At 40.5% G+C, this 15,789-nt stretch overlaps 2 protein-coding genes across 2 annotated transcripts in view; both read left to right on the top strand.

Moving 5' to 3' along the window:
* Positions 1-2,177, top strand: part of si:ch1073-429i10.1 (delta(14)-sterol reductase TM7SF2) — a 73,356-nt gene extending 71,179 nt beyond the window's left edge. Inside the window, exon 12 of the mRNA XM_028793082.2 lies at positions 1,978-2,177. Coding sequence (XP_028648915.1) covers positions 1,978-2,138 — 161 coding nt within the window. The 3' untranslated portion in view covers positions 2,139-2,177. The remainder of the gene's footprint in view (positions 1-1,977) is intronic.
* The window catches only part of sympk (symplekin), a 581,858-nt gene that overhangs the window by 459,280 nt on the left and 106,789 nt on the right, over positions 1-15,789 (top strand). The gene's annotated exons all lie outside the window — the stretch shown is intronic.

A 15,789-nucleotide genomic window follows, 5' to 3' on the forward strand; every position in this document is an offset into this window, starting at 1 on the left:
GGTGTTGAGGAATCACCCAGCAGTATTTGTTCTGATTACTGTTTGGATTCTGGATCATAGAAGCAAAAGCCAATCTCAATACCCAGAAAATCAATTTTGTCTGTCGTCAAGCCTAAATAAAACCCTAAATTCATAGTCATATATTCATAACCAGGAAAATATTAAGCTAAACAATCCCACAAGCTCACATATCTCAAATAACCTTTACATCATCACGACAGTGACATCACATGCCAAGCACTTCCCATCTGTTTTCCTGGAAATATTGTAGCAACCACCTCAAAAACATGGCAGTGCCCATAAAATCAAAATGGCGCCAGAGGAAGACACAGATATTTTTAGCCATTGGGAAACAAAACCAAAGAAAGAAAATAACATCAAATTGAATTCAGCATCCTAGAAAACCATAATAAATGAAAAGAACTTCCAAGGAATCCTCTCCATAAATGAATACAAAATTAAAAGACAACTCATTCACAACAAGTTTTATCCCAGTTTTTCCTAATAATAATGTAATACATTCTAATTCTCCTTGGAATATTAGATGCAGTGATCATTAATTTCAGGAGTCTACACTCTGGGCACTCAGCGTGAACTACCTGACTCATTTTTAATTAATCATGAAGAAAAGAATTCAACTCACACACAACTAATCCCTATGGTGTCTGCTGTCTCATGCACTATTACACTTCAGTTCTCCATTACAAAATTTTTAAACCATTTTCTTCTGTCATTTATAAAGAAGATAAGCCGAAGACAGGTCAGCCTTTAAGAAATGTGCTGTCATGACTGTTAAAGTTAATTTTTTTTCTTGTTATTTTCACTTTTGTTATTTTTGTAATTAACCCCAATTCCCTGATCAAGAGTTTAATTCATGCTTTGTCTTGTTTTATTTCTTTGTCTGTTCTCCTTTAACCCAAGAATCAGCAATAACCTGAGAGCCATGAATGTAAGAGTACCTTAGTATAAAGTCATCAAAAACTGTAGTAAAAAGTATGTACAAGAGAAAGGATCTGGCAACCTTCATTTGTGTAACATAGGGGAAACAAAGAATCTTTATAAATAATCTGAAAACAAGGAAGCTTGAAGGAAATTAAAAGGTACAGAAGGAGTTTCTGAATTAGGCAAAACAAGTCTCAATACAATATCCAAAAGAGTGGTCAAAGGAGGAGAGAAAAAAAAGTCACAAAATCCACAAACCTGCAAAGGCACAGTAATAAGTACCAGAACTCACCAGCACCTCTAAGCACATTCAATGAACTGCAAGGGACTGCTGATTTCCTCAGCTGGTGGAGCCACCCACAAAATACAAAGAACATAGTAGCACATTTCTGGACACACAGAAATTGAATATGCACAAAATGAATAAAATACACAGAATAATGCAAATAATTAACATAAGTAACAATATAAACATAAACAAAAAAATTTAAAAAGACAAAAAAAAAAGGGAATTTGAACACCATACCCGGCTGAAATATAACAGTGCCATAGCTAACTTGCTGTGACATTAGCCTGATTGTGTAGCTTTTGTTCCTTTTGTGTTTCCATTTGTTGCAAGTTTGTAGTTTTTGATACTTTTTGATTTGGATAATTTGGAAATTTTGAATTTTTGGATAAGAAATTTTGGATATGTGTCTTTTTTCTCACTTCAGTTACTTATATTTTTTGTCCTATTTTTGTGATTTTTTTTGTATGTCTTTTAATTTAGTATATTGTATTTAAATTTTTGAATATTTTGGATATTTTTCATTTGGATTTTGTCTCTTATTTATATTCATTTAGAAGTTCATAACTTAATATTGGACAAGGTGGTTTTGGTAGTTTTGGAAAAATTGCAAATAAATTTTACTTTATACACAACACTCTTCCACTTCTTCATGAACATTTCTTAAAATACTTTAAGGTAAATGCTAACTTCTGATTTATAGAACATTTAAATACATACCTCATGATTGTTTTTTTTTTTTTTTGCAGGATTTTCTAGTTGGATTCCTTATTGTTCTTTTGTAAGTTGCCTAAACATCCTAAGGAAACGGGCTGAGGAGACTGAGAAAGAGTGCGCGGAAAAGTATGGATTGGCTTGGAAGGAATATTGCCGCCGTGTCAAGTACAAGTTATTACCTTATGTATACTAAAACCTGTGCTTGTTTGGAATTAAAAACAATGTTTCTTATTTTGATGATTATTTCTTCAATACTAAATTGTATTCATTTTCTCTGCACTTTATCTCACTGTGACTATAACTCCTCACTGTAGTTAAAGCAATCTTGTTTACACCTACTATTGATTATGGTGCACCCAGGGTCTGGAACTCCCTACCCTTAGTGGTTAGGCAAGCCACTTCAGTTGCCACATTCAAATTACGCTTAAAAACGCACTTCTTCACATTGGCTTTTAATTCTTAACTTGTTTCATTTTCTACTTGTTTTTCGCTATTTTCTCTATTTTATTGGGTCCTCTGACCTGTTTTTAGTTTCTTAGTTCAAATTCTCTCCTAATGTTTGCTTTTAATATTTTGTTTTTAGTCCTGTTTGTTTTAACTGTACAGCGCTTTGGTCGGTTGTAATGCTGTGTTTTTAAGCGCTCAACAAATAAATATGGTATGGTATGGTGCATATTTGTGTACACACACATATATATATTGTGGTACCCGGCTGGGGTTCCTACCTGGCTGGGACGCCCGGGGAGACAGGAGTAGGGCTCATGCCTCCTCCAGACCATGAGGGGGCGACCACCCTGGTTGTATTGGGGGCCACGGGTACAGGGCTTAGAAGCTCAACCCTGTAGGGGCCCGTGGCCACCGCCAGGGGGCATCCCCGTGCCTGATGGACCCTGGACCCCAGCACTTCCGCCACACCAGGAAGTGCTGGGGGGAAGAAGAGAGGGAACACCCAGAGTGCTTCCGGGGAGACAGCCAGCACTTCCGCCACACTGGGGCGTGTCAGGTGGAAGATTGCCGGTGCACACCTGGAGCACATCCGGGTATGAATAAAAGGGGCCACCTCCCTTCATTCGAGGCTGGAGTCGGGTGGAAGAAGACGCGGTCTTAGAGGAGAGACAGGAGGCGGCCTCAAGAGAGTGAGGCATTGTGGTATTGGCCTGGACTTTGAGGAAGTCTGTGGGTTGTGTGGCACTTCTGTAAATAGTGATTGTATAAAAAATGTGTGTTGGGTGACAAAATGATGTCTGCCTGTCTGTGTCCGGGCTGTTCCCCACAATGTATATATATACTAGGGGGTTCCCCCCTGCTCGCTTCACTCGCATTCTGAAGAACATTTAAAAGCCTGTACAGCAGCTGTCCTACTCTTTGTGTTTTATTTCCGGCCCCGGTGGTTAAATCTTTTGGCACAAAGTCCCATCTTGCGAGACGTGAGTTCTTGATATTTTTTAGTTTATAATTTAAAAATGGAATAATAATCTGAAAATCTAACAACATCACATTAAAATTCAATAAATTCGAAACAGAACGATGCCAACCATATACAGTGCTCAGCATAAATGAGTACACCCCCTTTAAAAAGTACGAATTTAATCAGTAGCTCAATGAACAAAAGAACAATGTCCAAAATTTTCACAAGGCTGAGTTTTATTGAACACTTGTTAAACTCCATAACATGAAATTAAGGTTAATAATATAACTTAGATCACAAAATCTTCAGTTTCACTCAAATTGGTTGAAGCAAAAATGAATACACCCCGCAACAAAAACTACTACATCTAGTATTTTGTATGACCACCGTGATTCTTAAGGACAGCACCAAGTCGTCTAGGCATGGAATGAACAAGTTGGCGACATGTTGCAACATCTATCTTTTTCCATTCTTCAAGAATATCCTCTTTTAGAGCCTGGATGCTGGATGGAGAGTGATGCTCAACTTGTCGCTTCAGAATTCCCCACAGGTGTTCGATTGGGTTCAGATCAGGAGACATACTTGGCCATTCAATCACCTTCACCCTGTTCTTCTTCAGAAATGCAACAGTAGCTTTAGATGTGTGTTTTGGGTCATTGTCGTGTTGGAAAAGTGCACGATGACCAAGTGCACAGAGTGATGGCAGCATCTTCTCCTTCAGTATAGAGCAGTACATTGTTGAGTTCATGATACCATCAATGAAATGCAGCTCCTCAACACCAGCAGCACTCATGCAGCCCCACATAAGGACACTGCCACCACCATGTTTCACTGTAGGCATCATGCATTTTTCTTTGAAATCCTCACCTTTACGACGCCATACTGTTTTGAAACCATTAGTTCAAAAAACAGTGATCTTTGTCTCATCACTCCAGAGTATAGAGTCCCAGTAGTCTTCATCTTTTTCAGCATTGGCCTTAGCAAATTCTAGGCGTGCTTTTTTGTGCATGGGCTTTAGGAGAGGCTTCCTTCGTGGACGATACCCATGCATGCCATTCCTCTGCAGTGTGCGCCGTATTGTGTCACGGGAAACGGTCACTCCAGTTTGGCTTTCTACTGCTTTAGCTAACTACAGTGAACTTGCATGGTGATTTTCTTCAACCCTTCTCATCAGAAGACGCTCCTGTCGGGATGTTAACTTCCGTGGACAGCCTGGATGTCTCTGTAAGATGGTTGCACTTCCATCTTTCTTAGATTTTGGATCACTTTTGCTACAGTATTTTGACTGATATGTAAAGCTTTGCTGATCTTCTTGTAGCCCTCACCTTTTTTGTGTAATGATTTCCTTTCTCAGATTTTTTGACATTTCTCTTCCATGTGGAGCCATTGCTGACAGCATGAAATGGGAAGAGCTTTTCTTTGTTAAGTAATGCCCTTTTATAGTCACCTGTCTGCTGGACACCTCTTAAATGAATCATTAGACTCACCTGTGGTTGAATGCCTGTTAATTGGACTTTTGTAGTCTTAAGTGTGGCTTTTCTCCTAAGACTATAATTGGGGTGTACTCATTTTTGCTACATGGGCTTGAATAAATTTGTTAGGATAATCACTTTTTTGTGTGTGCAAATTAACAAATCTTGTTTGCAATCAATGGCCCACATTTGTGGGAGTATTTTGTAGTACAGTATCTCATAGACAATGTTGATACTGAAAGGAAACTAAAGGTTTTCTGACAAATGTAGTGGGGTGTACTCATTTATGCTGAGCACTGTATATATAGGTTTTAAAATAAGCCAAATTTAAAGTGTGACAAAAAATGTGACATAAAAACGTCACCCTTGCACTTTTAGGCTTAGGATTTTATATATAGAGAGCAGATGCAGTATATTGTGAATACAAAGGGGCGCCACAGAGTGCCGAACACCAAACACAGTTTAGGGATAGATAAAAGTTTTTTTATTACCCATCAACACTTTAACAGGCTTTCTTTAACAATCCAACACACTATTGGTCATTAATAAAGTTCCCTTCTCCTCTTCTTTCACTTCTCCACATGAGCTTGCACTCTCTGCCTCTCGACTCTCACCCTTGGATGAGGCAGAGCGACACTTTTTATGTCAAACTAGAAGTGTTTCTGGTGTCACCAATGCACGCTGGAAGTACAGGTCATACAGAAGCTTTCCAAAATAGTGATGTCCATTCTTCACAATGCCCCCATGTGGTGACCAAGGACCCCGACAGGATCATCCTTTCAAACTACAATACCCAGGCAGCCCTGCAAGAGTCCATACTAAGTTCCAGCCAGGAGAGCACTGCCAGCTTTCATAGTGGGGGACAAAAGGTCCATTCAAACCTTGTCCATCCATTATTTGATTATCTCAACTGGGACAAAAGCTGAGGACCATCCCAGCCAGGTTGTTTCTGTAATCTTGGGCTCCATCCATTACAGCCTCTTGGTTGAGCAGGTAATCATTCCTGACCCCAGTCAGAATGTCAGTTCTTCCAACCCCAGCACATATTTATATATATATATATATATATATATATATATATATATATATATATATATATATATATATATATATATATATACAGTGCATCTGGAAAGTATTCACAGCGCATCACTTTTTCCACATTTTGTTATGTTACAGCCTTATTCCAAAATGGATTAAATTCATTTTTTTCCTCAGAATTCTACACACAACACCCCATAATGACAACGTGAAAAAAGTTTACTTGAGGTTTTTGCAAATTTATTAAAAATAAAAAAATTGAGAAAGCACGTGTCCATAAGTATTCACAGCCTTTGCCATGAAGCTCAAAATTGAGCTCAGGTGCATCCTGTTTCCCCTGATCATCCTTGAGATGTTTCTGCAGCTTCATTGGAGTCCACCTGTGGTAAATTCAGTTGACTGGACCTGATTTGGAAAGGCACACACCTGTCTATATAAGGTCCCACAGTTGACAGTTCATGTCAGAGCACAAACCAAGCATGAAGTCAAAGGAATTGTCTGTAGACCTCCGAGACAGGATTGTCTCAAGGCACAAATCTGGGGAAGGTTACAGAAAAATGTCTGCTGCTTTGAAGGTCCCAATGAGCACAGTGACCTTCATCATCCATAAGTGGAAGAAGTTGGAAACCACCAGGACTCTTCCTAGAGCTGGCCGGCCATCTAAACTGAGTGATCGGGGGAGAAGGGCCTTAGTCAGGAAGGTTACCAAGAACCCAATGATCACTCTGTCAGAGCTCCAGAGGTCCTCTGTGGAAAGAGGAGAACCTTCCAGAAGGACAACCATCTCTGCAGCAATCCACCAATCAGGCCTGTATGGTAGAGTGGCCAGATGGAAGCCACTCCTTAGTAAAAGGCACATGGCAGCCCGCCTGGAGTTTGCCAAAAAGCACCTGAAGGACTCTCAGACCATGAGAAAGAAAATTCTCTGGTCTGATGAGACAAAGATTGAACTCTTTGGTGTGAATGCCAGGCTTCACGTTTGGAGGAAACCAGGCACCGCTCATCACCAGGCCAATACCATCCCTACAGTGAAGCATGGTGGTGGCAGCATCATGCTGTGGGGATGTTTATCAGCGGCAGGGACTGGGAGACTAGTCAGGATAAAGGGAAAGATGACTGCAGCAATGTACAGAGACATCCTGGATGAAAACCTGCTCCAGAGTGCTCTTGACCTCAGACTGGGGCGACGGTTCATCTTTCAGCAGGACAATGACCCTAAGCACACAGCCAAGATATCAAAGGAGTGGCTTCAGGACAACTCTGTGAATGTCCTTGAGTGGCCCAGCCAGAGCCCAGACTTGAATCCGATTGAACATCTCTGGAGAGATCTTAAAATCGCTGTGCACCGACGCTTCCCATCCAACCTGATGGAGCTTGAGCGGTGCTGCAAAGAGGAATGGGCGAAACTGGCCAAGGATAGGTGTGCCAAGCTTGTGGCATCATATTCAACAAGACTTGAGGCTGTAATTGCTGCCAAAGGTACATCGACAAAGTATTGAGCAAAGGCTGTGAATACTTATGTACATGGGATTTCTCAGTTTTTTTATTTTTAATAAATTTGCAAAAACCTCAAGTAAACTTTTTTCACGTTGTCATTATGGGGTGTTGTGTGTAGAATTCTGAGGAAAAAAAATTAATTTAATCCATTTTGGAATAAGGCTGTAACATAACAAAAGGTGGAAAAAGTGATGCGCTGTGAATACTTTCCGGATGCACTGTATATATATATATATACAGTATATATATATATATATATATATATATATATATATATATATATATATATATATATATATATATATATATATATATACTGCTGTGGGTTGGCACTCTGCCTGGGATTGGTTCCTGCCTTGTGCCCTGTGTTGGCTGGGATTGGCTCCAGCAGACCCCCGTGACCCTGTGTTCGGATTCAGCGGGTTGGACAATGGATGGCTGGATGGATATATATATATATATATATATATATATATATATATATATATATATATATATATATATATATAGGTGGCACAGTGGTGCAGTGGGCATATTGTGATGGATGGCCAACAGCTCAACTCGGTCGAACCCCCCAGGACGCTAGACGGCAACTTACCTGCAGTTTAGTGGTGCCCCAGATTCCCACAGGGCACTATGGGAGATGGAGTTTGGCTTCACAGCCCTGTTGGTTACCATGGGTGCCGCCAGGGAACTCTGCAGGGAGACACGGGGATTTCCATTTCCAATATAGCCCGGAAGTACTTTCAAGTCATGAGAACGGAAGGACAGAAGTACTTACGGGCTGAAGAAAACAAGTGTCCATCTGCTGAATCACATGGACGGAGGGACAGAAGTACTTCCAGGTCAAGGACTACATAAAGGACTGGTGGAGACCTAGTGGTAGCTGGAGTTGGGAGGGAGTGTGCCTGAGCTGCTGGGAGGAGAGAATTGTTTAATTATTGTATTATTATTATAGTTATTGCCTGTTTGTTGTGGTGGAGGTGGTTTGGGGCACTTTATAGAAGAAAGTAACTTTTAACCTGTGTCCAGTGTTTGCCTGTTGGAGTAAAGGTGAGCAACAGTGCCACCAAGTGTCCACTTTGTGAGAGTGTATATATATATATATATATATATATATATATATATATATATATATATATATATATATACATATATTGTGAGCTGCGACGCTGATCGCACCCCCAGAAAATACAGACGCCCATGGGAAAACACCTAAGAAAAATGGACAGACTACCTTCACATTCCCCCTTTCCCTTCTGGCCGGCTCTGTCGCGTAATATGCCTCTCGCGCGGTGCTCCGTCTTCTTAAAAAGCCTGCACGGGCTGCTTTCAGTTTGTTAAATTGATTACCTGCTTCTCCTTCTCTCTCTCAGACCTCTCCTGCTCCTGACACGTATTCCTCCGGAGAAGAAGAAGTCCAAGGTTACTTTTAAATGACAAGCGGAGGTGTTAACTCTTTTCTTTCAAGGAGCACGTTTGAAACCCTTTAAAGAGACAAATGTTTGTTTGCAGTGTTTGAATAAAATTCCAGTCTCTTCAACTTCCTCTGGTTTCTGTGCAATTTTGTAACCCAAGCGTGACAAGTGGTACCAGAAGTGGGGTTGTTGTGTACATGGAGATGTTAAAGACTATGAGACATTACTTCTTCCTTTAACTTATAGGGGTCGTCACTTTAAAGTTTGGTCTGCTGTTTCTGACTCATGCCTTTGGCCTTTGCTGATAGGCAAAAGGAATGCCCTTTTTCCTAGAGTAATGGCTGATCATCGCTCACCAGTCATCAATTCACCTGTTGAACTTAGTCGGGGGGAGGAAGATGGGGAACTGGTGGCGGTTTGGAAAAATCTAGAACCTCAATTAGATATTGAACCCGATCTCTCCAGTGAGTCCGAGGGAGACACCCCCCACAATTTCCCAGAATGGCAAGGCCCTTCTACATCCTCTCAGATTGCAAATGCCTCCGAACCCAAATCGAGTACTAGCGAGCAGCTGGGTTTTATACGCTTGCAGCGTGCTGATGGCTCATTAGAATATGCATTTAAACAGGCTCACACTGCTAGTGACTCCTATTACCAAGAGCGCAATACCGGGAGCTTGAAAACACCACACTTTCTAGAAAAAGACGGTTGTCTTTTCAGAGTGATTACAGACCATTTGATGGGGGAAATTCTTTTACAGCTGGCCCACTCTCACATCTTGGGAGGGCACCTGGGGGCTGATAAGACCAGAGAGCGGTTATCAAAACGATTTTATTGGCTGAATATGGGAAAAGATGTTAAACTGTTCTGTACTTCATGTCCTGACTGTCAGATCGTCTCCGCTTATAAGCCTCCTCGGGCTCCCCTTTGTCCTATGCCTATTTTGGATGTCCCCTTTCAGAGGGTGGGATTAGATATTGTAGGTCCTTTGTCTAACACTAAAAATGGTTACCAATATATGCTGGTGTTAGTTGACTATGCAACGGGATATCCAGAAGTAGCTGCTTTGGAAAAGGCCAACTCCTCCGCAGTAGCCAAAGCTCTGTGCGTGATTTTTACTCATATTGGCATTGCTAGGGAAATTTTGACTGACCAAGGCATACCTTTTACTTCTCGTGTGATGAAACAATTGTGTAATAGATTCGCTATTAAGAAATTAGGCACCACCGTTTACCATCCACAGACTAATGGTTTGACTGAACGGTTTAACAAAACCTTAAAACAAATGATTAGAAGAGTTGCTCATAATGATCCCACAACTTGGGACACCGTCCTGCCTTTTGTTATGTTCGCGGTGCAGGAATTGCCGCAAGCATCCACTGGTTTGAGTCCATTCGAGCTGTTATTTGGCAGGTGCCCAAGAGGCATCCTAGATGTTGTACGAGAAGAATGGATAGGACATGAAACAACATCTCTCGAGGAGAGTTTTGCAGAGCGAGTAGTTTCCTTACAAGATAGAATTTCTAGACTTTCTTCTATTGCTGTAGAGCATCAACAACGAGAACAGGAAACACAAAAACGTCTTTACGATAGACGCAGTCAACTTCACGAATTCAAACCCGGTGATCGTGTTTTAGTACTGGTACCGTCTGACCCGCACAAATTCCTAGCTAAATGGCAGGGCCCGGCAGTTATCGAGGAGCGTATGGGACCAGTAAATTACAAGGTTAGAATACCAGGCCGGCGAAAACCATTCCAAATTTTACACATTAATCTCTTAAAGAAATGGCACGACCGACAAGGGGTTTACACTTCCTTAGCTGCCATTCCTCAGACTGATGTTGTCATTGGTAACGATTTGACTGGTCCACAAAAGGCAGAATTATTAACCTTGATAGAACAGAACACTGATGTTTTTTCAGACTTGCCAGGCGTCACTAGTTTAGCAGAACATAAAATCACCACTGAACCTGGTGTTCAGGTACAGATGTGGCCGTTTCGAATCCCGGAAGCACAAAGAAATATTGTGCATGAAGAAGTCAAGAAGATGCTGGAGCTAGGTGTAATTCAAGAAAGTAAAAGTGACTGGTGTAGTCCGGTCGTGTTAGTTCCCAAGCAAGACGGTTCGGTTCGCTTCTGTATCGATTTTAGGCACTTGAATAAGGTCTCTAAATTTGATGCTTACCCAATGCCCCAAGTAGATGAGCTGTTGGAAAAACTGGGTCAGGCGACCTATATCTCCACGCTAGACCTCACAAAGGGTTATTGGCAGGTGCCTCTAGAGGCTGACAGTTGTGAGAAAACAGCATTTGTGACTCCTGATGGACTTTTTGAATTTACAAGACTGCTGTTTGGTCTTCATGGGGCCCCTCTAACATTTCAGCGAATGATGAATCAGATACTGCGTCCACATTCTGAATATTCTGGGGCATATCTTGATGATGTGGTGATTTTCAGCAATGATTAGCATTCGCATTTAGAACGTCTCCAGGCTGTCCTTGATAGCCTGAAACAAGCTGGATTGACTGCTAACCCGAAGAAATGTAAACTAGGTATGTCTGAGACTCATTATCTAGGTTAATCCATGGGCAGGGGTTTACTTCGTCCACAATTAAGAAAAATAGAAGAGGTGCTCGCGCACCCACATCCTAAAACGCAGAAACAGGTACGCGCTTTTCTGGGGCTAGCGGTTTACTACAGAAGATTCATCCCTGACTTCGCAAATAGGGCTGCTCCCCTCTCAGAGCTTACTAAAGGAAGAAAAAAAGATCTATTATTTAGACAGAACCTTGCGAACGTTCCTTCTCAGATTTAAAAAAAGCTTTGTCTTCTTATCCAGTGTTGCGAAATCCCGATTTCACTAAAGAGTTTATACTACAGACGAACGCAAGTGCATTCGGAGTAGGCGCAGTCCTGTTCCAGGTGTTTGATGGGGAAGAACACCCATCAAATATTTGAGTAGGAAATTACTCCCCAGAGAACGCAATTATTCAACTATTGAGAAAGAATGTTTGGCGATTAAATGGGCTGTAGAAGCGCTACGGTATTACTTATGGGGAAGAAATTTCACATTAGTAACTGATCATGCTCCACTTCAATGGTTATACCATCAAAAAGATACAAACTCCCGTCTCATGAGATGGTTCCTGGGCTTACAACCTTACAGTTTTATAGTCAGGCATTGACCTGGCTCTGAACATATTAATGCTGATGTCCTATCACGTCTGTTTGAACCTGGTCTGGAGGATCGCTTGATTCATGGAAACCTGAGTGGCCTGTCTGTACCGCGGCTGCAGCCCGGGCTTCAGATTCGGCGAGCTGGGTCTGAGTCTCACCCATTTGTACCTTCAAGGTACTTAATTCAGCCATGATGGTTGATAGGATCATATTTAGGTTTTGTTCTGCAGTCATTTTCGAACAAAAAACCTTATCGGCTATGCCAATTGTGGAAATATCTTCTTTAGAAACAAAATGAAGCGTCACAAAAATAAGTTTTGGGGACCGTCCCTGTAAATTGTCTAACGGACAAGAAAAAAAAAACACAAAAAAAAAAGTTATGATGATCAAAAGCAATTTGTACAAGCAGTTGATAATTTACAGTGGGAAAATGGTGTTTTTATACAGTAAAAGAAAATGGAGGCAGAAAATGGTTGGCAGGAAATGGTTGGCAGGAAACCAGACGTGATGACATCGGGAGTTGCCGGAAGTGACGTCATGTCAGGAGCCAGAAGTGACGTCCCGGTGGCCATCTTGGAATCCAGAAGTAGCGTTCTTATTTTTCTTTGGTTTTCCTGCTGAGAAGAATGGGAGTTTTAGGTAAGTACCATGTGACAACCCCCTGTCTCGATATATTTCACTCACCTAGGCTTTTTGATTGCCTCCTAAGCGCATGTGTGTGACTACATATATATATATATATATATATATATATATATATATATATATATATGTGTGTGTGTGTGTGTGTGTGTGTGTGTGTGTGTGTGTGTGTGTGTGTGAGTATGTGTTTTTGGCAGATTCTTATTCCAAAGTTAGGAAAACCATCAGCTTTCAAAGAACACACTTTACCACCTAATTTTTGGTTTCTCAATACAGTCGACCCTTGATATACGACCGGCCTGACATGCGAACAACTTGGTTTTACGACCAAAATTTTTGTTTTGAATTATGACCAACGTCTTGCGTTACGACCCGAATGCGGTCACGTGTATCCGCTTGTGTGATTGTAAACAAACAGCCGAGAGCGTTTGTAAGCGTCAGTCGAAGCCCAGATACATGTGTTTGTGGACGTAATTTCGGTCAGTGCTGTGATTTATATAATTTATTTCGATAATTGCTAAGGAAGGAAGAGAAGGTAACGAAGGTAAAAAAAGCGATCACAATCAAAACAAAGAAGGAAATTGTTTGGAAATATAAGAGTGGTGTTCGTGTGACCGATCTCGCTAATATGTACAGCATGTCGAAATCCACCATCTCAACAATTTTACAAAGAAAAGATTTGTATAAGGAAGCTCCTTCCAAACAATAACCACCTTCCATTTCATTCTCCTCCTCCTTCCTTCCTGCAAGCCAAAGATGTCAACTTAAATGGTGAGTACAGTATGAAATTGTTGTTTCTGGTAGGCTAGGCACTTTTTATAACTTTTTGGTTAGTACATTACAAAAATTATTGGTGTTTTTGGTAAATTATGCACATTATACAACCCTTTTTTATTAAAAAAAGTTAAGTAAGTGTTGCTGTGGGAGGTTCGGAACAAATTAAGGGCATTTCCATTATTTCTTATGGGAAAAATAGTCTTGACTTACAACCAACTTGAGTTACAACCAGCCCTCGCAAACAAATTGAGTTCGTAAGTTAAGGGTCAATTGTAATTTCAATAATTAGTATACAGTTAAAAAAGAAATCTACATTAGGGCTTTTTAGAACTGCACTCATTCCCAAGTATTATACACTATGAAATAAATAGACCTTGACACCAAAAGGAGGTTTGGGGCAACCACCCATATATTTGAATGAAGATTAGGTAACACAGAAGTGTACAGGTTGAGTCCAACAACAGAACTGAGCATAACTGGAAGATGACTAGCTTTCAAAACAGGTTGGCGGAAGTGACATCACATAGGAGGTGGAACCAGAAGTTATGTTCTTGGCCCCAGAGCCGGAAGTGACGTCATCGGGGTGGAACTGGAAGTGGTGTTGTTGGAATCAGGCAGAATTTCCTGTGTCTGGTGTGCAGAGATAAATGAGAAAGGTTTACTGCACCCTGTCATCCTCTGGCCTGGCGTGGAATAACCTTCTACAAGGGTTTTAAATAAAACTGGGTTATTAGACTCCACTGAAATAAACTTTCATAAGACCCAAAGAATCACTTTGGCACACAGTGAATTGATTTCAATTTTTTAAAAGCCTTAAAACAAGAATTAAAAAAAAAAACAAAGACAACACTAGCAACATACACAAAAATACTGCATATATGGAAGCATTTTCCCACAGAAAATATATATAGTATATGACTTTTAATTTAATAAACTCCTCAGTTGTATTTCATTCCATTTAACCCTGAATTAGAAGTAAGTTAAAAATTGGATATCTTTATGAATTTTAATGTCATAAAATAAATTATATAACTAAAACACCACCTGAAACTACATTGTGCATATTAATAGAGGTCTGCATCTGTGGGCTCCATGTTGAGAGTCAGAGTTTATCTGAGCACGGAGGCCTTAAGTGAGGGAAGAGATGAGAGATTCTAGTGATGTTAATTTACACATGCTGGACAGCTGGATTATGGGGAGGCATCTTTAACATAAAAACTATAGTGTAGCAGAGTCAAACACATGACATGAGGGGTGTGAGGCCTTTCAACTACTCTCAAAAAGTAGGCCAGGACCTACACAAGCATTCCCAGATAAAGCTACACCCTAGGCAGAAGCCCTCAAATACTACCTGCAGGCACTGTCTATGCACCCCCAAATATTGGACGCTGGCTATGAAAGTTCAAAAATGCAATTCAAGTCCAAAAATGTCTTACAAGGGAGAGAAACCCCATAAAACTCTGGCTTATATGGAGTGTAGAGAACAGAAAATGAGATATAGTCATATATTAGGCAGAAACAATAACTGCAAAAGACAAAATACTTCTCTCAAAACTAATTGAAAACCTAAAGTCAAAGATGAAGAAACAGAAATGTAAACTATAACAACCACAATGATTTTTTAGGGTTGGTGTCTGCAGTCTTGGATAGTAATGGGACATGAGGGAAACCTTTTATCTCATTGTTTTCATGATATCACCTACATGCATCTCCGGAGTCACAAAACTGGCCAGGTGCTTCACTTGCCAGCCCAGAAGAGGCTCACTCAGTCCAGTTTACTCAGAACTATGACCAGTAGGCTTCCGGCCTACCAGACTGCCTAGAGGGAGGGATGGCAGAAGAACTAGAAATGTGCCAAACTAAAGTAAAAGAAAGAGGATTACTGTAAATACCTGGTTTGTTCACAAAAGGACAAACAAGAAATATTTAAAAATAGATAAATTACCAAAAATAGAAGCAATGCTCAATGGAGCAAAATAAAAGGGAAAATGATTTTCCTAAAAAGGCAATTCAGAGGAACCAAGTCCCAATACTTAATCTAGAGGTGGAATCCAAGATGACATTAAAGTTACAAAAAAAACAATTAATTCAAAGAAATAACAATACTTACATCTCCAACACAATCTCAATGCTCTGCTGCTGAGCTTCTCAGTCCTGACTGAATATAAAGTCATAAGGAGGGAACAGGAGCAGAATTGAAGACAGGGTGGCTCCGTCTCCTGGGGCTTCACCCATAAAGCACACAGAATGTTATGGATACAATTGCTAAATCATATACAAACATAACAGATATTACACAAAGGCATTAGAGATAATTTAAAAATTACAATAAAAGAACAAATAAATACAACCCAGTGAGGAGTGAGGCAGCTCCTTTTAAGCCGACCCTGGGAGTGTTCCAGGTGACTCATT

This window comes from Erpetoichthys calabaricus, chromosome 1, assembly GCF_900747795.2.
Source record: "Erpetoichthys calabaricus chromosome 1, fErpCal1.3, whole genome shotgun sequence".
In the NCBI taxonomy this organism is placed as follows: Eukaryota; Metazoa; Chordata; class Cladistia; order Polypteriformes; family Polypteridae; genus Erpetoichthys; species Erpetoichthys calabaricus.